Here is a 27,922-nt window from a genome sequence, read left to right on the forward strand (position 1 = left end):
TTCACACTTCACATTTAAACATTAATTTTAAATTCACATTTAAAATTTATTTAATATTAGGGCTACTTAACATAGCCATGGATTAATTCACATATTAACATTATTATTAAGTAAATTATAGCATTTGATTACATTGTATTTTGTGATTTCTTATACCTGATTAACTTACTAAATATATAACATTCTTTCCTCCTGCACTTTTGGCCTCTAGCGGGTGAGGAGGCTTTTCAGACAGACATATAGCAGCATAAGTGAGTTGGGCACAAATGCATAGCACAGGGAGCAATAGCATTACTCGTTAGGACAGTTTATTTTCAGTGAGAGGAGCAAAGGGTTATGGAATTTAGCGTGACACCAAACCGATGCGCCGCGAGAAAAGCAGAGTAACCGTCGACGGTGCGAGGGTCCACCACTGTGACTCCGCACCATCTACATGACGGATGGCCCTCTTCAAATAATGTTGAGCGAAAATTAGTTTCCACCTTATTCCAACCATTGTTTAAAACTCATACAAAGCTGAATAAAATGTCAAATTGGTAAATGCGTTGATCACTTTTTGGAACTATCGATTAACTGCAAAAATCAATGCAGATAGTTTTAACATTCAATCAATTAAATTTTTAAAAAGATTGTTAGATTAATCAGTACAAATTTAAGTTATCAGCCTTTTCCACCGGCTTAGTTATCGGTAATCGACAAAATCCGATGTCGGTCTACCTCTACTTGCCAGTAGATGTTCTGGTGTCTTTTAATGCCTCAGGTCCCTCCTTCTATGTAAGCCTATTAGACTTTTCACCTGTTTCAAGTCAACCTACAAATGGATTACTTATAGTTGTCTCTGCATATTAAACTGAAAAAGGAGAAAGCATGAAAGTTACACACTTCACCTTGACTGCTGTGCTAACCACCAAAAACTGCTTTTCTCTGACCTGCTTTTTTCGATAACATTTTGTCCTTTTAAATCTTTGGTTCTGATTTTCTTCCAACTTTCTTCTCTTTCTCTCTTTAACTCTTCCTCCCAGTGTGATCAAAACCAGTGCATTCAGAGCACCAAATTCGTTTTGCAGGCCGCCACCAACCCGCTCCTCCACAGCCAGCCAGTCATTCTGGGTGGAGGCCCCGCCCTGCAGGCCAAGACATCTCTGGGAGGCCCGTGTTCTACTTTGGGGCCCTCTCAGCCCTCACTGCCCTCCTCTATCCCCGGCCTGAGCTGTGGGGGAGAGCTTATGGCCCTGCGGGACTCAGAGATCCACTGTCACCATCACCTCCACCATCAACATTTCATCAGCCCGGAGGAGACGCCCTCTCCCCCTGAAGCGCTGCCCAGTGCCAGCCACCTGGGTCACCACATTCATCCGACACAGCTCTTTGACCCAGTCAGCCAGGACTCACTCCATGAAGACTCGGTGCGGGGTTTGGTGAAGCTTAGCTCGGTGTGAACTAGTTTCAATGTTGTCCTGCTGAACTGGACAAAAAGCCATATTTTACACACATACAGCAGCCTCTACTGGACTTCAATAAAACTTTGATGGAGGCAGCAACCCTTAACAACTTTCTGAGTACCAAGAGAAGACCAAAAATAGTCTTCCAACTCTACTATTACACAACTGAGCTGTTTTCAATAGCAGCTGCACTAAAAGTGGCATTTTTACAAACTTTGATTTGAAGCAAAAATTTATATAAAATTGGAAAAAATACAAAGGGACCAGACTGTGTATTTATATTATTTAATGAGGGAATGAACTACTCATTTCACAAAGCATTGCGAATGACATATCATAATCAAATCAAAAACAGCATACAATATTACACCATTGAATTTTGTTCATACATTTTATGTGCATTATAATATATATATATACACACACACATACATACACACACATACGCGCACACACACACACACACAGTTGAAGTCAGAAGTTTACATACACCTTAGCCAAATACATTTAAACTCAGTTTTTCACAATTCCTGACATTTAATCGTAGAAAATATTCCCTGTTTTAGGTCAGTTAGGATCACTACTTTATTTTAAGAATGTCAGAATAATAGTAGAGAGAATTAATTATTTCAGCTTTTATTTATTTCATCACATTCCCAGTGGGTCAGTTGTTTACATATACTTTCATTGCCTTTAAATTGTTTAACTTGGGTCAGATGTTTTGAGTAGCCTTCCACAAGCTTCTCACAATATGTTGCTGGAATTTTGGCCCATTCCTCCAGACAGTGCTGGTGTAACTGAGTCAGGTTTGTAAGCCTCCTTGCTTGCACACGCTTTTTCAGTTCTGCCCACAAATTTTCTATCAGACTGAGGTCAGGGCTTTGTGATGGCCACATGTGATGTGAATACCTTGACTTTGTTGTCCTTAAGCCATTTTGCCACAACTTTGGAGGTACGCTTGGGGTCATTGTCAATTTGGAAGACCCATTTGTGACCAAGACTTAACTTCCTGGCTGATGTCTTGAGATGTTGCTTCAATATATCCACATCATTTTCCTTCCTCATGATGCCACCAATTTTGTGAAGTGCACCAGTCCCTCCTGCAGGAAAACACTCCCACAACATGATGCTGCCACACCCACAGTGGCTTCTTCCTTGCTGAGCAGCCTTTCAGGTTATGTCGATATAGGACTCGTTTTACTGTGGATATACTGTATACTTGTTTCCTCCGGCATCTTCACAGGGTCCTTTACTGTTGGGATTGATTTGCACTTTTCGCACCAATCTACATTCATCTCTAAGAGACAGAGAATGTGTCTCTTTCCTGAGCGGTATGATTGCTGCGTGGTCCCATGGTGTTTATACATGCGTACTATTGTTTGTACAGATGAACGTGCCTTCTGGCGTTTGGCAATTGCTCCCAAGGATGAACCAGACTTGTGGAGGTCCAAAAATTTTTTTTCTGAGGTCCAGTCTGATTTCTTTTGATTTTCCCATGATGTCCAGCAAAGAGGCACTGAGTTTGAAGGTACAATACATCCACAGGTACACCTCCAATTCAGTACACCTCCCATCAGAAGCTAATTGGCTAATTGTCTAAAGGCTTGACATAATTTTCTGGAATTTTCCAAGCTGCTTAAAGGAACAGTTAACTTAGTGTATGTAAACTTCTGACCCACTGGAATTGTGATATAGACAATTAAAAGTTAAACAATTTGTCTGTAAACAATTGTTGGAAAATTACTCGTGTCATGCACAAAGTAGATGTCCTAAATGACTTGCTAAAACTATAGTTCGCTAATATTAAATCTGTGAAGTGGTTAAAAAATTAGTTTTAATGACTTCAACAACCTAAGTGTATGTAAACTTCTGACTTCAACTGTGTGTGTGTATATACACACACACACACACACACAACCACTCAAAAGTTTTGAAACACTTACTCATTCTTTATTATACATTTTTTAGAATAATAGTAAAGTCATCAAAACTATGGAATATGGGAATATTATAAAACTATGGGAATTATGTTAAATTAAATTAAAACTGTGTTATATTTTAGCATCCTCAAAGTACTCACCCTTTACCTAGATTTGCAGACATGTACTCTTGACATTTTCTCAAACAACTTCTTGAGGTTTCACCCTGGGATGCTTTTTAAACAGTATTGAAGGAGTTCCCATCTATGTTCGGCACTTATTGGCTGCTTTATTATTTGGTCCAAGTCATCAATTTCAAAAACGTTTTTTTTTTATTTTATTTTTTGTATTAACTTTTAGTTTTATAATGAAATATATTTATATGGTGGCACAATTATATTTTTGTCTACAAAACTCATTTCAAACATTTAAGCATACGCCTTCAGAGCAAAAGATTTTTAAGATCATAAGAAACATTTCAGTCAAGCGTTTCAAAACTTTTGACTGGTAGTGTGTGTGTGTGTGTATGTGTGTTTATGTGTATATATATATATATATATATATATATATATATATATATATATATAGTGCATTCATAAAGTATTCAGACCCCTTCATTTTTTTCACATTTTGTCATGTTGTAGCCTTATGCTAACATGCTTTAAATTATATATTATTTTCACATCAATCTATTCTGCATACCCCATAATGACAAGGCAAAAACCAGATTTTTTTGATAACTTTGCAAATTTCTTAATAAGAAAAAACTGAAAAAAATCACACTGACATAAGTATTCAGACCCTTAACTCAGTAATTAGTTGAAGCACCTTTGGCAGCGACAGCCTCAAGTCTTTTGGAGTATGATGTGACAAGCTTTGCACACCTGGATTTTGGGATTTTCTGCCATTCTTCTCTCCAGATCCTCTCAAGCTCTGTCAGGTTGGATGGGGACCATCGGTGGACAGCCATTTTCAGGTCTCTCCAGAGATGTTCGATTGGGTTCAAGTCCAGGCTCTGGCTGGGCCACTCAAGGACATTCACAAGAGTTGTCTACTCTTGTGTTGTCTTGGCTGTGTGCTTAGGGTCACTGTCCTGTTGGAAGGTGAACCTTCGGCCCAGTCTTAGGTCCCGAGCGTTCTGAACCAGGTTTTCATGAAGGATATCTCTGTATTTTGCTGCATTCAGCTTTCCTTCAACCCTGACCAATCCTCCAGTCCCTGCCTCTGAAAAGCACCCCCACAGCATTATACTACCACCACCATGCTTCACCGTTGTGATGTCATTGCGCAGGTGATGAGCGGTGCCTGGTTTCCTCCAGACATGATGCTTGGAATTGAGGCCAAACAGTTAAATCTTCATTTCATCAGGCCAGAGAATCTTGTTTCTCACAGTCTGAGTGTCCTTTAGGTGCTTTTTTGCGTGTCTTGCACTAAGGAGAGGCTTCCGTCTGGTCACTCTGCCATAAAGCCCAGATCGGTGGAGTTTTGCTGTGATGGTTGTCCTTCTGCAAGTTTCTTCCATCTCCACACATGATCTCTGGAGCTCTCATACCAAGGCCCTTCTCCCCCTGTCTCTGTGCTCTGCAGGAACTTCCTTTGACTTCATGGCTTGGTTTTTGCTCTGATATGCATTTTCAGCTGTGAAACCTTATATAGACAGGTGTGTGCCTTTCCAAATCATGTCCAATCAATTGAATTTGCCACCGGTGGACTCCAATCAAAGTGTAGAAACATCTCAAAGATAATCGAGAGAAATGGGATGCACCTACATTTGAAGTGTCATAGCAAAGGGTCTGAATACTTATGTCAGTGTGATAATTCAGTTTTTTCTTTTTAATAAATTTGCAGTTATCAAAAATCTATTTTTTGCTTAGTCATTATGGGGTATGGAGTGTAGATTGATGTGAAAAAAATAATAATTTAAAGCATTTTAGCATAAGGCTGCAACAACAAAAGGTGAAAAAATGAAGGGGTCTGAATACTTTCTGAATGCACTGATATATATATATATATATATATATATATATATATATATATATATATATCAGGCTGTTGATTCAACACATTTTTTGCGATTCATTATACAAAAAATAATGCGTTAAAAAAATGTACGCAATTAATCATGCCCCCTGACCGTGCATAAATTCCCTAATAAATGTTTCCGTCTGACACGTGTAAATTGACCAACAAAAATAGTGCAGACGGACACAAGAACACTCCCAGTGAAAACACGTCTTGAGTCTACCTTGGACAGATTGACAAACTCAGTTACAAAATGGATTGATATGTTCAGTGAAATGGGAATATATTGTCTTCTAAAGCCACTCTTTGTAATGCCTAATCAATGCTGTATGGTCTTTACTGTATTTGAATTATATACATTTTAATATTTATTAAATATATTACATTTATCATTTTAACCATTATTGGCTATTAGTCTCATTTTAATTATATATATTGAATTATCTTTATTTGGGGGGGTGGTTGGCACATAATGTAATTCATTTGGTTAAGAATTGAGCGATTGTCAGCCCTATTAATTATATAAAAAATTACATTTTAAAAAAACGACATAATTAATCATGAGCCTAGATCGTATGTAAGTTCCGTAATAAGGATATGATATATAATAGTGCCAATTAATTAATGAATTTAATTGCATATATCAACATAAAGGCCTCAAAATAAATACATTATAATAATCAAAATAAATAGAATATATAATAAATAAAATAAAAGACTACATTATTGTGGCAGATAAGTAAAGCATTGATTAGACAATACAAAAACTGACTTTAGAAGTCAATGTATTGCTTGTTTTATTTCCATATCATTGAACATAGCCTACAGTCAGGGTTGGGCAGAATATTTTAAGAAAGTATGTTAAGAAAGTATTCTGGGCTGAACACTAAATATTCTTTATTAAATGTATTCAGTAATGTATTCCGAAAACTTACACATAAAAAGTAATATATTTAGCATACATATTTTTAAAGCATTATATTATCGGAACTGCTATATCTCCACTAACATCTAAGTGAATCTGAATAAATTGTTTCTTTAAATTAGGAGTTGGAAACTAATGTTTTTCTTTATGGAAGTCAGAAGGCAAACAGAAGGCAGTTTGTGGTCAACTACAATATTTTAATCTTCATAACCCATTATTTGATTGAACTGACAAAGAATAACATTTTCTGACAAAATCAGATAACAAATACAAATAAACCATATTACTTTTTGAGATGAAAACAGGATGCCAAATGTGTCACACCGAACTAGCCACCCATATGTCTATAAGCCACAAAATTTACAGTAGCCATTTACAAGTTTTTCTGTCATCATTTAGACTCTGATCTACTTCAGGTCCTTTTACCTATTTCAGTTTTCACAGTACTTTCAGCACTTTCTCCCATATTTTACATATTCGTATAATATTTTCATTAGTAACTTTTTTCTCAACAGATCTTCATTCTGCAAGTTTCTGATGTGGACGTGACTCACAAAATGCTTTTCGAGAGCCATGCATCTTTAAACGGAAACCACAACTGCAGCTGCATAAAAGTATTCACACAGCAACAATCACGGGACACAATTTATCAAGCGTGCAAATGTTATATTTATGGAAAAAACGTTGCCGACTGTATTGATGCTGCAGTGGTGCACATTCAACCTGAGAGTCATTACATGAATAAGACGTCGTATTTTCATTCATAAGTGCCTACCATCAAACCTTTTGGTGACCACGGTCCATTTTTAAAGTATCCCAAAAACGCAGCCCGCGATTGTGTTTTCAAATTTGCAGCATGACACTGGCAAGACTTCACAAACGCTGCAGCTGCTTTAAAGTTAGAGAGAGCATGTGTGTATCGTGCGTTGTTTAGAAAAACTGTTACTTACTATTGACAATATTGTTTTTCTTTCACATCTGCCCAATTTTGTGTTCATTATGAGATAAGTATTCTATAAGTATAACTGTATTCTAAACACAGGCATTGAAAATGTAGCAGGGGCTGAATACAGTTACTATATTTTTGTATTCTGAATACATAACGCCATTACATGTATTCCGTAACAAGCCCAACCCTGCCTACAGTCTACTACAGCAATTCATTTTGCTATTGAGATTGTCAGTCTGTCCAAGGAAGACTTGAGGGCTACTCACAGGACGCATTCTTGTGTTCCATCTGTACAAATGTGTTGAAGCATCTCACTGTGGTTGCGTCGCGTTTCACTGGTTTTCAGCATCTCATAGTTATAAACTTGTGTTTGTAGGATGCTGTGTCAAGTTAAATGTGGTTTGAAACTTGAAAAAACACGCCTCTGCTTGTCTAGCTGTTTTTGATCAGCTGTTGTTTTTTTGTCTGTACAGCTGCATGTTGCCTGTACAGCTGGAGCTGCGCTTACTACCCCCTGCTGACTGAGACTCGCAAAAACATGGATGTGGCACTTTAAGCTTGAATTGGTTGATAGGAAAATTCCTTAATTTTATGAATGTTAATTTTATAACATATTATTTTTTATATAATTAATCACACTGAATTAATGTTAAATCACCAGCCTTATATATATATATATATATATATAGACACACACACACACACTTATGTATGTATGAGTGGGCTTATTTGCCATGATATACGTTTCCATGGAGACAGCGATGTCTCTGATTGGTGGATCCATCTTCAGGATTATGGGTAGTGTAGTTTTTAAATTGGGAATTTTTTTTTTTTTTTACGCAGTTGAAATCAGCATACATCATCGTTTAACAATCTCAGAGCTCATGGTAGGTCAGCCTTGAAAGGAGTATACATTATCATTTAAATTCAGTTTCTCTTGAGAAAAAAAAAAATGAATGGTAGTTTTACTTCTGGAAACTGACGGCGGCGATCCATTGTCAAGGCACAAAGAGGGCAACAGTCCATGGGTGGGATCATTTTTATGGACAGTGTTCCTATGTAACTATATCTGTTTATCTGTGGTTCTCAAATATTACCAGAACTTGGTGATATGACAGAGAATCACTTTAATGTTAGTCTCTTCGTACAGCCTGTGATTCCCAGAGTTTCACAAAATTGTATGGTCTCAAAATCTGATGCGTCCAGTCATACAGTGGTAGAAACAGAGAACTTTAATGCAACGTCACTGCCTTTATCTCTCTTTGGGGTTCTGTTGACAATATTCGTGGTATTATCTATAAGGTTATATATTTGGATATCTAATGCATCAAATTCAAACCAGATGACACTATGGTCATGTGATTATGTGCCAAAAGCAGTTGGTTTCATTTGCAAGTTGGAATATTGTGGATGTTAATAAATTTACAACTTTTTAAGGAAACCCTCACAGCTTTGTTTACTTGCCTCATAAAAAGAATGAATTAGATCAATATGAAACATTTCACACAGTGATATTAAAATGCACAGAATATTATTGAAGAAATGCAAGAAATTTCATAACAGAAAAAACAGCTTTGGTTGTCAAATGTTAGTTATTAGCTCTCAGTTTTTTGTTTAGTATGGTGGTGTTGCACTAAAGTACTTATAAGGCAAGTTCGTCCATTCAGCAGTAATTTTGGCAATGCCCCTGGGCTATTTTCTATGTAGATAATAGTCATACAAATACAACTCCTTTCTACTTGAATGGGGAAAGACCAAAATCTTCAAAACTGTTCATCAACTTTACATTTCATTAGCATATTTCAAATTAGAAATAAAATTTGGCAACAATGGTATTGTACATTTTGGTTCTTCTGCTAAAATCACACCACAGGAAATCTAATCCACAGCTGCCATATTAAGATTTGCAATCTCTCCCGTTAATTTTTCTATGGGTGGCCCGTCTCCTCATCATACCGTCTTTGCCAAAAGACAAAATTCTCACTATTTCCACAAATATTTCTGGTGCCCTCCAGTGGATATTAAGAGGAATATTACAGTCCAAGTATAGCCACTTAAAAAAAACAAAAAAACAACCTTGATATTATGTCACACAAATAAGTTTAGTTCCACTGATTAAACAAAAATCACTTTTAAGACATTTCAGAGCGCATACATAATTATCGAGATCTATATCGAAAACTGTCAATAGGCTGAAAAAGATAGACATATAATAATAATAATAATAATAATAATAATAATAATAAATACCCTTTAGGCCTGGATCTTTTAGATCACATCTTATCAAAAATGTAATGAGATTCAGCTGAAGTAGAATAGTGTGTAGTGATTTCTTACATTAATTCATAACTTATTTAAAAAAACAAACAAAACAACAGGTCTGGTATAAAGATGCTAATAGTTAGATCAAGTGGTTGAGGTGTATAATTTCCAGGCAGATTGGACTGCGTAGTGACTCAATTCAACTTAAAACTGTTTAGGTTCAGTGTTATAGCTTTGTTTGCTTGAGGCCTGGGCTAATTTAATGTACTTGGTTGGAGAACACATGTGAATGGTCTTCAGGCTGAAGCTGCTCACCACATCTTGACATCATTCAGCTGTAGATCACCCAGTATCTCCAGTTCATCCACCTGACTCAGATCCTGCACGCGGTGCTTATAACTGAGCTGGTGGAGCCCATTTACTGACACTTTAAACTGCTGTGCTTCACATAAGATGACCATCTGGAAGAAAAACACGTGGAACATTCCACGAATATGAAGTACATTTGTATACTTTCATGTCCCTTTACTTTTTTTTTTTACAGCATTAATTTTGTTGTGAGAACTATTAGACATGTTAGCTAAACTACAATCTAGAAAAAAAAAAATAATTTAGCCAGCATGTGAATCAAGTTTTTTTTTTTAATTAAAGGTGCACTAAGTAACTTTAATCTTTGTGTCATCTTGGACTTACACTGACACCTAGTGGCTTTGATGCAGCATCATTTAAAATCAATAGTTTTCAGTTTCAGATGCCACTATGGAAGTTATTATTCACAGTCAGCCATGATTACTTTAATCAATGAGTGAAAGTGTCAAATAACAGGCTGGTTACTGAGATTAAGCGAGTAGTATTCGGCTGGTCATGTGACTCTCCATGTGTGGTCCCTCTCTATGTAGAACAGCTTTTATAAGGTTACTGATATGACTGGAGTTTTCATTTGAATGTGAGTAGTCATGATTTTCTACATACAGTATATGGCAAAATTACAATTCATGTGTTTAGGAGTTAAACTTTTAATAAGGAAAAAATTACTGAGTGCACCTTTAAAGATTACACATGTTCACAATAAGACACGAATAACCATAACATGCATTAAGAAAGTACAGTACTGTGCAAAAGGCACATATGATGTTTCACAAAAGCATTTGTCTTAAGATGGTTATTTATATCTTCAGCTTTAGTGTGTCAATAGGAAATATAAATGTTAGACTCCCAAACATTACTTTTGCAAATAGAAAAGAATAAAATAGAAGAACAGGGAGCCCTGCAACAGATGTCATGGCCCCCACAAAGCCCCCCACTGAACATCGTGTCAGTCTGAGATTACATAAAGAGACAGAAGCAATTGAGACAGCCTAAACAGACAAAAGAACTGTGGTGAATTCTCCAAGAAGCTTGGAACATCGTATCAGCCAACAACCAAGAAAAACTGTGTCCAGGTGTATCTAGGAGAATTGGTGCCGTTTTAAAGGCAAAGATTGTCACACCAAATATTGATTTAGCTTTTTTATGTTTACTGGACTTTGTATGACATTAAGTGATAAATGAAAACTATTTATGTCATTATTTTTGAAGACATCCTCACTATGCAATATTTTTCACAAGTGCCTAAAACTTTTGCACAGTACTGTATATAGAGTCAGTTTTTATTTCTTGTTGACTTAGCATAAAAAGCTTTCACTAAGTGACAGGTAAGTTCTAATACCTCAAAGTACTGGCCAGTTGAGAAGGGAAAACTGGACAGGGAGAGCTCCTCTGACCCCCAACATCCCGACAGGAAAGAGTTTCGGACGAAAACTCCAGCCTTGAGGCAAGGTTTTAAGTGCAAAGCGATGTCCTCTGAGTTACTGATGTGCAGGTTTACAGCAAAACTACTGGGATAGAGAAAGCATGTATAAATTAATACATATATCAATAAATAGATAAAGACATCAATCAATAATTTAAGGAGATGTGAATTAAAAACAACAAATGCATATGGCCATGAAAAGATAAACCATTAAGGTATTTTATACAGTGGGGTCCAAAAGTCTGAGACCACATTACAAATTTGGGATTCAAAATCTCAGTTTAAACCTGAAAAATTATAATTTTTTAATCTAAAACAAAGAAACAAATGACATATTTATGATTCTGCACTATTTCTTGGTCACTACTCAAATGCAGTAAGCAAATTTGTTACATTGGACATGTTCATTCATAAGGTCAAATGTCTTTGTTTCCATTGAAGCACATAAGATGCTCTGTGGAACAATTTCAAATCATATGGATAACATGATCATCAGGTTTTGCACAAACTTGTGGAGTCCATGCTAGCTGTTCATGTTGTCTTTAAAGCAAAATGGGGACACACCAAATACTTTATAAAACAATGAAGGTATCAACCAATAGATAAAGATATCAATCATTAATTTAATGATAATTAGACTAAAATACACCAACAAGGTATGTTTTTTTCCTGGTTGAAATGCATGTGGTCATGAAAAGTTATAAAAGTATTATAGAGTATATCTTAAATATTTCATCTGTCAAGATGGAGATGTAACATATCATGAGGGGATTCCCCAAATTTGTGGTTAGATTATCAGCACTTAGTACCTATGTGGGGAAGCACCGATCCGACCCTTCACCATTATGGAATCTCCTGGACTCAATCCTTTCACAAGTTTGCTCTTGAATGGAAGATTCTGGAGACATCTCACACATGAGTTTCAAATTCAGCATGACAAAAGGCAGAATGGTTTACAACTCTCCTTAATAAGCTGCACAATTTGAGGTACACTCATGTCCATAGCACAAACGGTTTACCTAACCTCAAGTATGAGCAATAGTAATAGTGATACTTGCCTTGGCAACCACACTACTAATAAAATAATTCAGATCTACAGGCCTCTAAAAGTAAAGTGCTTGTTAAATTAGGATCTGTATTACATTTTGGCTTTATTGGTCCTGTAAAGACCTGCGTTTGAATGTCAAAGTTTCTGTCCAGACTGCGAGGCACCCATCTCAATTTGATTTCATTCATCCTGAAATAGAATGATCTAGTTTGATCTGCAGTCAAATGCTGCCACATAAAGACAGTTGCCACATGTGAAAATTTCAAGTTTGGGCTTTAAGAAAAATGCAGGTTATCATGTACTTACCAGGTCACCTGACTCTGACATGACAGTCTATTGGATGAAAGAGGAGGGAATATTATCATAAAACAGTTTCAGCCAATCCGTCAATGTCATTACAAAACAAAGACATATAATTTACAAAAATATAGTTTATACATTTAGTTAATATACAGTTATTTAATATATAGTTGTACTGTATCTTAACTATGTTCACTTACATAAGACTGCAACCTTTTGCTCTCAGCTGCATTTGGTGATGTGACAGGGCTCTGAAAAATATCACATCATCATGATTACATCTTAAAAAAAAAAAAAAAAAACACATCCATCATGTTTATTTATAATATACATTATAATGACAACTTTATTAGAAACACTATGGTCCTAATAAAGTGCTCGATGTGGTCTTCTGCTGTTGTAGCCCATCTGCCTCGAGGTTCGACGTGTTGTGTATTCTGAGATGCTATTCTGCTCACTACAATTGTACAGAGTGGTTATCTGAGTTACTGTAGCCTTTTGGTCATCTCGAACCAGTCTGGCCATTCTCTGTTGACCTCTCTCATCAATGCGTTTCCATCTGCAGAACTGACGCTCAGTGCATGTTTTTTGTTTTGGACACCATTTTGAAACTAGAGACTGTTGTGCATGAAAATCCCAGGGGATCAGTAGTCACAGAAATTCTCAAACCAGCCCATCTGGCACCAACAATCATGCCATGGTCTAAATAACTGAGATCAAAACAAATTTCCCATTCTGATTGTTGATGTGATCATTAACTGAAGCTCCTGGACCCATATCTGCACGATCTTATGCATTACACTGCTGCCACACAATTGGCTGATTAGATAATCGCATGAATAAAGTAGGTGTACAGGTGCTCCTAATAAAGTGCTCAGTGAGTAACAAAAAGTATTTGCATTGTGGTATGTACTGACCAAATAATCAATGTGAGCGTCATGTACCACCTACCCTACAAACTACATTTGTTTGAATACTACATCCCCAATTGCAAAAAAGTTGGGGCAGTATGAAAAATGCGCATTATATGATGTTTTACCTTGTGAATAGGTATTTTCTTTTTTTTTTTTTTTTTTTAAATGTACAGTAATTTCAAATCAGTTGATTGCAACACACTCCAAAAAAGTTGAGATGGGCAATTTAAGACAAATTACATTTACATTTGCATTTACATTTATTCATTCGGCAGACGCTTTTATCCAAAGCGACTTACAAAAGAGGAAAACATAAGTGAATCATCTTAAGGAGACAGTGGTACGAAAAGTGCCATATTACAAAGTTTCACTAGCATCAGAAAAGTATGTATTCAGGGGGCCTGGGTAGATCAGCGAGTACTGACACTGACTACCACCCCTGGAGTTGCGAGTTCGAATCCAGGGTGTGCTGAGTGACTCCAGCCAGGTCTCCCAAGCAACCAAATTGGCCCAGTTGCTAGGGAGGTTAGAGTCACATGGGGTAACTTTCTCGTGGTCACGATTAGTGGTTAGTTGTGCGTGGATCACGGAGAGTAGCATGAGCCTCCGTGGTGTCATGCACAATGAGCCACGTGATAAGATGCACGGCTTGAAGGTTTTAGAAGCGGAGGCAACTGAGACGTGTCCTCCACCACCTGGATTGAGGTGAGTAACCGCGCCACCATGAGGACCTACTAAGTAGTGGGAATTGGGCATTCCAAATTGGGAGAAAAGGGGATTAAAAAAAAGAATATTAGTATTCAAAACAGATTGAAGTGCAAAAATAATTGTATTTTTTTACAATTAAAAAAACAGTAACAATTTAGAACAATTTGATGAGTTGAAATAACAAGGCAATGTGAAATAGGAGATGTTAAACAGGTGAGGCAATCGTGTCATAGTATATAAGGAGCCTCCAAAAACAGCCTAGTCCTTCAAGATCGAGGATCATTCAAGACTTGTCAATTTGCCAAGAGATGCTTCAGCAAATAATCCAGCACTTTGAGAACAATGTTCCCCCAAGACAAATTGGAAGGATTTTGGGCATTTCACCCTCTACAGTGCACAATATAGTTAAAAGATTCAAGGAATATGGTCAAATCTCGGTGCGTAAAGGACAAGATGAAAACCACTTCTGAATGCGTGTGATCTCTGATCTCTCAGACATCACTGTCTTAAAAAATATCATACATCTGTAATAGATATCATGAACATGGGCTTGGGATTACTTTAGTAAACCTTTGTTAGTCAACACCATTCGCCGCTGCATCCACAGATGCAAGTTATGACTTTACTATGCAAAGCAGAAGCCCTACATCAACACTGTCCAGAAGCTCAGCCAACTTCTTTGGTCTCGGTCTCATCTTAGATGGAAAGTAGAACAGTGGAACTGTGTTTTTTGGTCCGAAGATTCCACATTTCAAAAAGTTTTTGAAAAACACAGCCATCATGTTTTCCAAGGAGGAAAAGGACCATCCAAGCTGTTATCAGTGTCAGGTCCAAAAGCCAGTGTCTGTATGGGCCAGGGGTGTATCAGTGCCCATGGCATTTAACTCGCACATCTGTGAGAACACCACAAATGCAGACAGATATGTAAACATTTTGGAGCAACATAAACTGCCATCCAGCACAATTTTTTTCCAGGGATGTCCCTGCATTTTCCAGCAGGACAACTTCAAACCACATACTGCCTAGATTACAAGTGCATGGCTGTGTGAGCAGAGAGTGTGGATGCTAGATTGGCCTGCCTGCTGTCCTGACCTGCCTCCACTTGAGAATGTGTGGCGCATTATGAAGCACACCATACGACAATGAAGACCCCATACAAACTTGTGTCTTCAGTGCGCAAATGCTTAAGTGTTATTAGAAGAAATGGTGATGTTACACAGTGGAAAACACTGAACTGTCCCAACTCTTTTGGAGCGTGTTGCAATGATCTGATTTTAAATTACGGTACATAAAAAAAAAAAATATATATATATATATATATATACATATATACACACAGACACACACAGGTGCTGGTCATATAATTAGAATATCATCAAAAAGTTGATTTATTTCACTAATTCCATTCAAAAAGTGAAACTTGTATATTATGCTTCAGCAAATAATCCAGCACTTTGAGAACAATGTTCCCCAAAGACAAATTGGAAGGATTTTAATTCATTCATTACACACAGACTGATATATTTCAAATGTTTATTTCTTTTAATTTTGATGATTATAACTGACAACTAAGGAAAATCCCAAATTCAGTATCTCAGAAAATTAGAATATTACTTAAGACCAATACAAAGAAAGGATTTTTAGAAATCTTGGCCAACTGAAAAGTATGAACATGAAAAGTATGAGCATGTACAGCACTCAATACTTAGCTGGGGCTCCTTTTGCCTGAATTACTGCAGCAATGCGGCGTGGCATGGAGTCGATCAGTCTGTGGCACTGCTCAGGTGTTATGAGAGCCCAGGTTGCTCTGATAGTGGCCTTCAGCTCTTCTGCATTGTTGGGTCTGGCATATCGCATCTTCCTCTTCACAATACCCCATAGATTTTCTATGGGGTTAAGGTCAGGCGAGTTTGCTGGCCAATTAAGAACAGGGATACCATGGTCCTTAAACCAGATACTGGTTGCTTTGGCACTGTGTGCAGGTGCCAAGTCCTGTTGGAAAATGAAATCTGCATCTCCATAAAGTTGGTCAGCAGCAGGAAGCATGAAGTGCTCTAAAACTTCCTGGTATATGGCTGCGTTGACCTTGGACCTCAGAAAACACAGTGGACCAACACCAGCAGATGACATGGCACCCCAAACCATCACTGACTGTGGAAACTTTACACTGGACCTCAAGCAACGTGGATTGTGTGCCTCTCCTCTCTTCCTCCAGACTCTGGGACCCTGATTTCCAAAGGAAATGCAAAATTTACTTTCATCAGAGAACATAACTTTGGACCACTCAGCAGCAGTCCAGTCCTTTTTGTCTTTAGCCCAGGCGAGACACTTCAGACGCTGTCTGTTGTTCAAGAGTGGCTTGACACAAGGAATGCGACAGCTGAAACCCATGTCTTGCATACGTCTGTGCGTAGTGGTTCTCCCCCACATTTTTGAATGGGTTTTGTTTCACAATCCTCTCCAGGGTGCGGTTATCCCTATTGCTTGTACACTTTTTTTTACCACATCTTTTCCTTCCCTTCGCCTCTCTATTAATGTGCTTGGACACAGAGCTCTGTGAACAGCCAGCCTCTTTTGCAATGACCTTTTGTGTCTTGCCCTCCTTGTGCAACGTGTCAATGGTCATCTTTTGGACAACTGTCAAGTCAGCAGTCTTCCCCATGATTGTGTAGCGTACAGAACTAGACTGAGAGACCATTTAAAGGCCTTTGCAGGTGTTTTGAGTTAATTAGCTGATTAGAGTGTGGCACCAGGTGTCTTCAATATTGAACCTTTTCACAATATTCTAATTTTCTGAGATACTGAATTTGGGATTTTCCTTAGTTGTCAGTTATAATAATCAAAATTAAAAGAAATAAACATTTGAAATATATCAGTCTGTGTGTAATGAATGAATATAATATACAAGTTTCACTTTTTGAATGGAATTAGTGAAATAAATCAACTTTTTGATGATATTCTAATTATATGACCAGCACCTGTATATATATATATAAATAAAAATGAAATTCACAGGTTAAAACATTTAATATGTAGTTGTAGTGCTTTCAATATAGCAAAGGGTGAATATAATTTACAAATCACTCATTTTTTTTTTTTATTAGCATTTTTCATACTGTCCCAACTTTTTCGGAATCGGGGTTGTACATTGTCAGTATTTACCCATATACAGTACTGTCAGTCACACTTAAGTTTTGATTTTTATTCAAACATTCTACTTGAAGTGGAATGTCAATGCAAAAATGCTCTAATGTTTTAAAAATGAACATTTAAAGTTTGAATTCAAAAGAATGTTACCTTACTCACTGAACTGGGAATAAATCCAATGGCCTGAATTTGAACATTCCCAGATATGGCTAGTGTATCCACCTTCTTGAACTCTAACCTGTGCCTGTACTCCAGCAGGTGAGAGCCATTCACTGCCACCTGGAGGTAGAAAACAACACAAGTATACAACAAGTGTAAACAGTATTTGAACACTATAATTTATAAAATTATTTGCCTTTCAACTAAATTAATTCATTTTATAAAGTGGCCTTTAGAAAGGTTCAGCAAGAGGGACAGGTTTAAATTAGGTTTAAGTTTGATCTCTGAATTATTTTAGGTGAGTTTTGGCACCAGTAACAATAGACCGTATTCACAGTAGTGCCATATTTGATTTTAAACATGAACAAAAACGAGGCTGTTTGGATTGTTTCACCAGTGGAAAAATCCAAAACACTTCAAACAACAGTACAACCCATTGAAGAGACTGCAAGTCTATCACTCACAGCCTCGTTGTCACTCCTGTCAAAAATTTAAAATGGCGCTTCTGTGAATAATTGCTTTAAAGGTGCACACAGTAACATTTGTCTTTGTGTCATCTTGGACTTGCACTGACACCTAGTGGCTTGGATGCAGCATCATTTAAAATCACTAGTTTTCAGTTCCAGATGTCATTGTAGAAATATAGCATACACAGTCAACCATGATTACTTTAATCAGTGAGTGATAGTGTCAAATAACAGGACGGTTACTGAGATTAAGCGAGTAGTATTCAGCTGGTCATGTGATTCTAAAATGGCAGCTCCCATGTGCGGACCCTCTCCATGTAGAATAAAACAGCTTTTATAAGGTCACTGATATGGCTGGAGTCATATCACATTTTAATGTGAGTGGTCATGATTTCCTACATACACTATATTGCCAAAAGTATTCGCTCAACCATCCAAATAATTGAATTCAGGTGTTCCAATAACTTGGCCACAGGTGTATAAAATGAAGCACCTAGGCATGCAGACTGCTTCTACAAACATTTGTGAAAGAATGGGCCGCTCTCAGGAGCTCAGTGAATTCCAGTGTGGTACTGTGATAGGATGCCACCTGTGCAACAAGTCCAGTCGTGAAATTTCCTCGCTACTAAATATTCCACAGTCAACTGTCAGTGGTATTATATGGTAGGCCACGTAAAATGACAGAGCGGGGTCAGCGGATGCTGAGGCGCATAGTGCGCAGAGGTCGCCAACTTTCTGCAGAGTCAATCGCTACAGACCTCCAAAGTTCATGTGGCCTTCAGATTAGCTCAAGAACAGTGCGTAGAGAGCTTCATGGAATGGGTTTCCATGGCCGAGCAGCTGCATCCAAACCATACATCACCAAGTGCAATGCAAAGCGTCGGATGCAGTGGTGTAAAGCACGCCGCCACTGGACTCTAGAGCAGTGGAGACGTATTCTCTGGAGTGACGAATCACGCTTCTCCATCTGGCAATCTGATGGATGAGTCTGGGTTTGGCGGTTGCCAGGAGAACGGTACTTGTCTGACTGCATTGTGCCAACTGTGAAGTTTGGTGGAGGGGGATTATGGTGTGGGGTTGTTTTTCAGGAGCTCCAGTGAAAGGAACTCTGAATGCCTCAGCATACCAAGAGATTTTGGACAATTCCATGCTCCCAACTTTGTGGGAACAGTTTGGGGATGGCCCCTTCCTGTTCCAACATGACTGCGCACCAGTGCACAAAGCAAGGTCCATAAAGACATGGATGAGCGAGTTTGGTGTGGAAGAACTTGACTGGCCTGCACAGAGTCCTGACCTCAACCCGATAGAGCACCTTTGGGATGAATTAGAGCGAAGACTGCGAGCCAGGCCTTCTCGTCCAACATCAGTGTCTGACCTCACAAATGCGCTTCTGGAAGAATGGTCAAAAATTCCCATAAACACACTCCTAAACCTTGTGGAAAGCCTTCCCAGAAGAGTTGAAGCTGTTATAGCTGCAAAGGGTGGGCCAACGTCATATTAAACCCTATGGATTAAGAATGGATGTCACTTAAGTTCATATGCATCTAAAGGCAGATGAGCGAATACTTTTGGCAATATAGTGTATATTAGAGTAGTAGCTTAAGAAACAGGTTTTAGGAGCAACATTGCAGACACCAAAATAATGATTATAAAAATATTTCTCAGTATCACTTTAGTAATCTATGCTTCCCCTCTCTTGAAAAGCACCGGCCGCCACTGTTTGGTATCCTAAAACTTTCCTTGAGATGGACTAGTGTAAAAAAGTTATATGATCCACTACACAAACAAATGTTTTTGGACACCTAATCATCACACTCAGATGTTGTTGTTGAACATTTCATTTCAAAAGCATGGGCATTAATAGAGAACTGTTACTCTCTGTAGTGCGGAGGGCGGGGCCGGGCCGGAATGACACACGCCTGGACCCCAATCAGCCTGATGAGGCAAGCAAGGGATAAAGGTGACCAGAGACAACAGTTTGAGAGATAGAGAGAATTACAGGCAGCTGCCCTGTATGCGTTTATGTTTGTGTGTTTTTGTTTAAGTTTATTATTAAACTATTATTTATATTGTCAAGCCGGTTCTCGCCTCCTCCTTCGCCTCTAACCCCTTTACATTGGTGCCAAAACCCGGGAAGGAGGAGGGATGCCCGTCGTAGAGTCCTCGACACTGCCATCCGCCAGGGGACAGAATACCCCAAGTGCCCGGACACGGGGGAACGGCCGCCATCTGCAAGGCGAGGAGGGACTGGACTTCCTGACTGCCTGGAGCGATGGAGCCGCTGCCAGGGGCGGAGGAGTGCCCTGCCTGCCACCAGAAACACGGAGGGGTCGAGGGAAGACCACCGTCCGCGAGGGGAGAATCGACTCCCTGACCGCCTGGAGCGGTAGGGCCGCTGCCAGGGGCAGAGGAGTGTCCCCACGTGATGCCAGAAACGCGGAGGGGTGTTCTGTCTGCTGAGGGTCGGAGGTTTGACACCAGTCCGCCTGGGGAGGAGCGGCTGTCGTCTACCTGAGAGGGTGGAGGAGTGATCGAGGACCACGCGACGGCGCATCAGAGAACCGGTGAGTGAGTTTCTTTTTTTCTCTCTCTCTCACTATCACTCCGTGTTGGCCTTTCCCTCGGCTGTTTTTTGTTTTTTGTTTGTTTGTTTTCCCCTCCCATCTCCTACCAGGTTGAAGAAGGCGGGGATGACCCGCCGGCAGGCAGGGGATGTACGTCATGCCGGGGGCTCCCCGGCCTGAGGCAATGCAGGGAGGAGTGTAGCGTGGAAGGCGGGGCCGGGCCAGAATGACGCATGCCTGGACACCAATCCGCCTGATGAGGCGAGCAAGGGAGAAAGGCGACCGGAGATGACAGTTGGAGAGAGAGAGAGAATTACAGGCAGCTGCCTTGTATGTGTTTATGTTTGTGTGTTTTTGTTTAAGTTTATTATTAAACTAATATTTATTTTTTCAAGCCGGTTCTCGCCTCCTCCTTTGCCTCTAACCCCTTTACACTCTCGTTACTGCTTATAACAGCTTCAACTCTTCTGGGATGATTTTGCACAAAATGTTGTACATGGATGCAGGGATTTCCTCCCATTCAGACAAAAGAGTAATCACTGTGGTCAGGCACTACTGTTGGGTCTGGCTTACAATTCATCCCATGTGTTGAATGGGGTTCGGGTCTGGGTTTTGTGCAGGCCAGTCAAGTTCTTCCACACCAGACTTATGGACCTCGTTTGTGCACAATGACATAGTCATGCTGGAACAGAAAAGGTTCTCCCCAAAATGTTGTCCGAACGGTCGCCTATATTGTCATTGTATACTGTAGCATTAAGATTTCTCTTCACTGGATTTAAGAAACATAGTCAAACACATTAACAAAAAGGTGTTCACATGCTTTTGGCCATGCAGTGTATTAGATCCCAACCCAGAGAACATAATTCTAAAAGTTGACACCATATTTGCAGCAGTGGGTTTGCATCCAAACATACTGTAGGTTAAACCATTAACTAATTAGGCAACTGCCTACATTTACAGATGCAGCCAAAGATCGTGTAAAACAGCCCTAACAAAAGTGTAGCTCAGATTCTGCAATTCTCCATCAGTGTTGATTTCATTGTTGTTGATGCATGTGCCAGAAAAGTCAGAAGAAAAATGGTCGATACTAGATGACGCCACTACGGAGGTTACTTTTGTGAGTGCGAATGCATAAGAGGAAAATCGCCTCAGGTGTGCCATTCCTCATAAGAGTTTTCATCTAGAAAGTTACTAAGGGAAAAGTCCCAGGACTACAGGTGGGAAAGGGGCTATTGATGTGCTGCTCAGTGTTTCTCGCACACAGCCGCTACAGGGCGAAGATAGCTCGTGCAGTGCTGACTGAAGCAGTCAATGCAGACAATGTTCTTAATGCAGGATTAATAATCATGCAAGGCCACAGAGTTTTAACAGAGTTAAAAAACTCATGTCCATTTTTAACACATCTGTAACCATCCGTTTATTGCCTGATCTAAACTGTCTGGACTGTATCTGAAGGGTTTTATGGTTATACATACAAATGGTTAGATATACTGGCAATAAATACTTTACATGTAAAGTTAAATTTTCACTGCAAATATCACGTCAATAATGCTGAAATTGCAGCTTAACAATTGCTATTTTCAAACTGTCAGCAACAGTGGCAGCGGTTCAATACCGTTTTATATCCAACCATTTTATTTCTCTTGATGAATTAAAGTAAACCTGTCTTACTTGAATGAAGTCCTGACAGCAAAAATCAGTAGCCTTCAACTTGTGCGTTCTCAACAAAGTAAATGCATGACGCAGAAGCAGCAATGAAGTTTGAGTGAGTAAAGTTGTTCTGAGGGAAGGTTGTATGACAATTGTTTGGGTGAAAAATGCTTATTGAGAATGCACCAGACAGGACATTATCGATAAGATATTAACCCCCGACTAAATATTAACCGCTACTCACCTACACCTTTTTTTTTTTTTTTTTTTTTACAAATTTACACAATTTACGTGGTCACATTTTTATTCTGGATTTATCCAGAAGAATCACATCCCTGCAAAATAAACATTCCTTACCTTGAAAAGATCTTTCTGTAGGAGTATGATGATCTCAAAGGCAGCACCGTGTCTGAAAGGCATCATGTAATGAATCTCCTCCCGTCCCCAGCGCTCCTTCTCGAGTGTGTTACAGACAATGTAAGGCGACCTCTTGAAGCGAGGGTTGAAATGAAAGGCCACGTCTGCCCGAGGCTTCATGCTGCTCCCGCAGGTCAGGTCAATCTGAAATCTATGAGGGTTTTTACAATTGGTCACTTCATGCGTTTTTACTGATTGGATTGCTATCTGATTGGAAAAGCACTTTCCATTTACACTTGGCCACATAATCATTGTCTCTCCGCCAAAGGGATATAAATCCCATCTTCAATTCCCATGCTACATGCAAATAAAACAGAGTTGAGTCCATGATTACGCTAATGCCGAGCAAAGAATTTAAAAGATGTGATTTATGATTTGATTCCAAGTGAACTTTGCCCAGTGCGCATGTGTGTCTGTTGCTGCATTCGAAAACTGGAAACTGCTGCCTTCAGAGGCTGTATCAGGGGGTCAGGAATTGGCTGGTTAGCAGGTCCCTGTTAGCACCTGCTGGTAGATGCTTCTCCATAGATAGTCATTTAAAAGTAGCCATGTTTTATGATGAAATAAAAACATTTCCAAGAACCATTTCAATTTAAATTATTTAATTACATTATAGCACATCGTCATCTGGTGACAGATTGTTTTTGAAGGGCTCTTATAAGCGTGAAATTTATTTATATTTCTCCCTATCCCCATTGACGAGTGATCAGTCACGTGACACCCGATCCCGGAACGGAGCGCCCATGAGCAAAGATGGCAGCCTCCATTTCTCTTGATTTCTGGGAACACTGCGCTAGCAGAACACAGTCATAGAGATGAATGGGGATGCTAACAGATAGCTCTCTCCAGGTATTTTATAGCTCCATGGGCTGTATACGGAGGTAGAATAAAAATAAGGTGCTTTTCAAACTGTTCTGAGACCAGTTTCCTTAAGAGTTCCATTCATTCAAAAATGGGTTAGGTCAGCTGCCTATGTTTTCGGATGCAGCCTGTGTGTGTGCACGCTGTGCTTTTTCCCCTCGGGGCTTGTCGTAGGTAAAATATGTCCATGTGTGTCAGCTGCACTCAAGTGTCAGTTTTGTCAGAAATCTGAATCAAATAAATGAAGAAAAAAGTTCTACCTCCCCTACAACATGTATTCGTTTCTTTATTTGTTATTATTTGACACGAGCCCTACGCAAATACTCAGTAGCAGCTGTTAAGTTTCACATTTTCCCTATCCTGACGTAGCGCTGTTTGGGTGGAGTAACGTTTACATATGTGGCTTGAACAGCCAGATGCATTTACACTTGACTGAGTTTCGAATGGAATGCATCTCAAACCACCTCCGATCTTGGAGGGCATTTACATTTGGTCTTTTCATATTTGGATAGCAATCCGATTAGCAAAAACGCATGAAGTGACCAAGTGTAGTACCCTCTAAAAGCGAGTTCGCAGTTTACATTGTTTACATCACTGTTTAGGTTAGCTGTGGACAATACAGCAAAATTCAAATGTGATATGAAAATAGACCTTTTTTGATCTTGCACTTCTGAGATTCTATGTTCTCTTGCGATTTTCCTTGTGCAAGGTTTGACATCAATAGCAACATCACTGGATCTTGCATGTGCCGTAACTTCTCAACACACCAGTGCTGTTTCTCAATGCTAAGAACGCAAAAAACGGACTTGCATTGTCATGAAGACACATCTTTCCTAGCTACCTTGAAAGAACGAACTCGGAAGGACAAGAGGACGAGGAAACATCTATGCGTGTTTTGAGTTGTGCGATATTCAACAGCCTCATATCTATTTTCTTTTTTCAGTAGTGGAAGATGTCATCGAATTAATCCACAAGAATGTAAGAACTAGAGCTGGGTATTGGTACAGATTTCCCAATTCAATTCCGATTCACAAGCTCTCGATTCATATGGGTATATTTCAGTTACAGTTGAAGTCAGAAGTTTACATACACTTAGGTTGAAGTCATTAAAACTCATTTCTTAACCACTCCACAGATTTCATAGTAGCAAACTATAGTTTTGGTAAGTCGTTTAGGACATCTACTTTGTGCATGACATAAGTAATTTTTCCAATAATTGTTTACAGACAGATTGTTTAACTTTTAATTGACTATCACAATTCCAGTGGGTCAGGAGTTTACATACACTAATTTAACTGTGCTTTTAAGCAGTTTGGAAAATTCCAGAAAATGATGCCAAGCCTTTAGACAATTAGCTTTTGATGAGAAGTGTTCTGAATTGGAGGTGTACCTGTGGATGTATTTTAAGGCCTACCTTCAAACTCAGTGCCTCTTTGCTTGACATCATGGCAAAAACAAAAGAATTCAGCTAAGACCTCAGAAAAAAAATTGTGGACCTCCACAATCTGGTTCATCCTTGGGAGCAATTTCCAAACAAGTATCTATATACACAGTAAAACAAGTCCTATATCGACATAACCTTAAAGGCTGCTCAGCAAGGAAGAATCCACTGCTCCAAAACTGCCATAAAAAAGCCAGACTACAGTTTGCAAGTGCACATGGGTACAAACATCTCACTTTCTGGAGAAATGTCCTCTGGTGTGATGAAACAAAAATTGAACTTTTTGGCCATAATGACCATCGCTATGTTTGGAGGAAAAAGGGAGAGGCTTGCGAGCCAATGAACACCATCCCAACTGTGAAGCATGGGGTTGGCAGCATCATGTTGTGGGGGTGCTTTGCTGCAGGAGGGACTGGTGTACTTCACAAAATAGATGGCATCATGAGGAAGGAAAATTATGTGGATATATTGAAGCAACATCTCAAGACTTCAGCCAAGAAGTTAAAGCTCGATCACAAATAAGTCTTCCAAATGGACAATGATCCCAAGCATACCTCCAAAGTTGTGTCAAAATAGCTTAAGGACAACAAAGTCAAGGTATTCACATCACGTGGCCATCACAAAGCGCTGACCTCAATCCAATAGAAGATTTGTCGGCAGAACTGAAAAAGCGTGTTCGAGCAAGGAGGCCTACAAACCTGACACCAGTTCTGTCTGGAGGAATGGTCCAAAATTCCAGCAACTTATTGTGAGAAGCTTGTGGAAAGCTACCCAAAATGTTTGACCCAAGTTAAACAATTTAAAGGCAATGCTACCAAATACTAACAAAGTGTATGTAAAAGAAATAAAAGCTGAAATAAATCATTCTCTCTACTATTATTCTGACATTTCACATTCTTAAAATAAAGTAGTGATCCTAACTGCCCTAAGACAGGGAATTTTTTCTACGATTAAATGTCAGGAATTTTGAGTTTAAATGTATTTGGCTAAGTTGTATGTAAACTTCAACTGTATAATGTCCATTGTTCTTACATATGAAAGACATTCTCTCTCATATAATGCTGTTAATTATATAGGGGACCTTCTAATTAGGTACATTACAAAAAAAAAAAGTTTAGTTTATCATTAGTTTTTCAACATATTTCACATTTTAGTGTTTTAAAAGTTTAAAAGTATACAGTATATTTAGGGAACAAACACTGAAAGTGCACAGGCACTTATTGTAATCGTTAGTGTTCTTTTTATTCTTTTTATTCTTCCACTGAGTCTATGGCTGCCCATAGAACCGTATGCGGGAAGTTGTGAAATTTGGCACACAGATAGAGGACAGTCTGAACATTAACTGGAGCAAATTTGCAGTCTCTAACTCAAACCCTCTAGCACCATCAACTGCCCAAAATTTCACACATGTGTATGTTAATAATTTTTAGTCTAAAAAAAAGTCTAGAATCAAAATTCTTTTTTCCTCTGATTCCTTGGCTCAAGACAAATCGATATGCACACACCATATCAATTTGGTGACAGCGCCACCTGTTGGTCAAAAGTAATAAGCTTTTATGTCCCATTGCAATTGATAATATTCATGGTTTTTCAACCATTTGGCCTAAAATCATGACCAGATTGCTTTAATTACTTATTATTTGCCATTGTTGTGCCTAATAATGGTTGATGTGCTTGGCCCCTTAATTGCTGCTTGCAGCTATATTTTAAAATGTTTTTGTTTACATTCCTAATTTGTACTATTTACCAGTATTTACACTGATTTGTAGAACATGTGCTAAATGCAGTGAAAATTCACGTGGTGCTGAACTTCTTCCATAATATACTACTCAATCACCGGTGAGTGAAATCTGAAAAATTACCAGCTAGTGGCTAATCACAGAAATTTTCAGTCACACAAAACAAAATTTGGTTGCATTGTAGATCGCACTTGTATTGTGCACTCAAAAAATTAACTGAATTGTACAAAGTTTTTATAAGAAATGTAAAGTCTTTCATTCAGACCAAGTCAGTTTCATTGAGCCAACTTAATTTAGGTTATTTATTTGATTAGGTCAAATTAATGTACTATAGACATTTTAACTCAACTTAATTAGGTTCGTCAAACTCAGTTTACTAAGGTTTATTTTATACATTTTCTTATGTTGGTCTAACTTAATTTATTAACATTAGTATATGCCAGGTGAACAAATGTAAAGACAGTGAAACTGCTGCACTATCAATTTAATAGCAACTGCTTATAGAGCTAAGCAGCACTCAGATCAACTTGAAAAATAACATCCATCCTCAACCTAAGAACAAGTGCCATTTTTCACCACAATGGTAAGCAACCCCCACAACTCCAGCATAACAGACATTCTTTTTAAATACCAATATAACAGAACATTAAACATTAACAAATCCTCTTCTCATCTTACTCAAAAAGGCATAAAATAATACTTCATTTCAACATTTGTTCTCCCTATCCAGTTCCATTCAAAGCATACTGGGAAATAGAAATCCCCTGCCCAGTTTCATCAATGTTACATTAACACAACAAAAAGTATTCATGTAGTCCCAACTCAAATGGGTTAAGTAAACTTCCGTTTTACAAATTTAGATGGATAAGACACAATGAAATCAAATTGTGACAAAATGTTCTAGAATTGTGTTTCTTTAGTTTATTGTAATTAAGTAACTTGAACAAGCAGCAAAAAGCTTTATTTTTTAATTTTTTTTTTGAGTGAGGGTTTCCGCATAAAGTGAAAGATTGATCTCAGGATTTAAGAATCGATATCGAGATTGTTCAAATGAATATCACGATGCATCTGAAAAATAGACATTTTTACAAACACACAAGTTTAAATATGCACATGTGTGAATGAGATTTGAGAGCTAGCTTTTTTTTTTATCCTTTTTCAAGCTTGACAGTCCCTGGTCACTACATACTTTTATT

The 27,922-nt window shown here is 38.5% G+C and overlaps 2 protein-coding genes across 9 annotated transcripts in view; one reads left to right on the top strand and one right to left on the bottom strand.

The window, feature by feature from the left end:
- Positions 1-7,075, top strand: part of LOC127409901 (palmitoyltransferase ZDHHC14-like) — a 57,280-nt gene extending 50,205 nt beyond the window's left edge. The window contains exons 9-10 of one of the 4 annotated variants that reach the window (XM_051644864.1): positions 2,830-2,970; positions 6,824-7,075. In XM_051644864.1, the coding sequence (XP_051500824.1) occupies positions 2,830-2,970; positions 6,824-7,075 (393 nt within the window). Of the gene's footprint in view, positions 1-1,022; positions 2,971-6,823 lie in introns of those variants that run through there. The other 3 variants (XM_051644863.1, XM_051644865.1, XM_051644866.1) reach the window with 3 other exon arrangements.
- The window catches only part of LOC127409912 (galectin-8-like), a 41,880-nt gene that overhangs the window by 12,913 nt on the left and 1,045 nt on the right, over positions 1-27,922 (bottom strand). For 3 of the 5 annotated variants that reach the window (XM_051644885.1, XM_051644883.1, XM_051644882.1), the window contains exons 3-9: positions 22,626-22,836; positions 17,579-17,707; positions 12,860-12,910; positions 12,666-12,692; positions 12,121-12,209; positions 11,228-11,396; positions 9,835-9,980 (exon numbers count right to left, since the gene is read on the bottom strand). In XM_051644885.1, coding sequence (XP_051500845.1) covers positions 9,835-9,980; positions 11,228-11,396; positions 12,121-12,209; positions 12,666-12,692; positions 12,860-12,910; positions 17,579-17,707; positions 22,626-22,836 — 822 coding nt within the window. Of the gene's footprint in view, positions 1-9,172; positions 9,311-9,834; positions 9,981-11,227; positions 11,397-12,120; positions 12,210-12,665; positions 12,693-12,859; positions 12,911-17,578; positions 17,708-22,625; positions 22,837-27,922 lie in introns of those variants that run through there. The other 2 variants (XM_051644881.1, XM_051644880.1) reach the window with 2 other exon arrangements.

Source organism: Myxocyprinus asiaticus, chromosome 19 (genome assembly GCF_019703515.2).
Source record: "Myxocyprinus asiaticus isolate MX2 ecotype Aquarium Trade chromosome 19, UBuf_Myxa_2, whole genome shotgun sequence".
NCBI lineage: Eukaryota > Metazoa > Chordata > Actinopteri > Cypriniformes > Catostomidae > Myxocyprinus > Myxocyprinus asiaticus.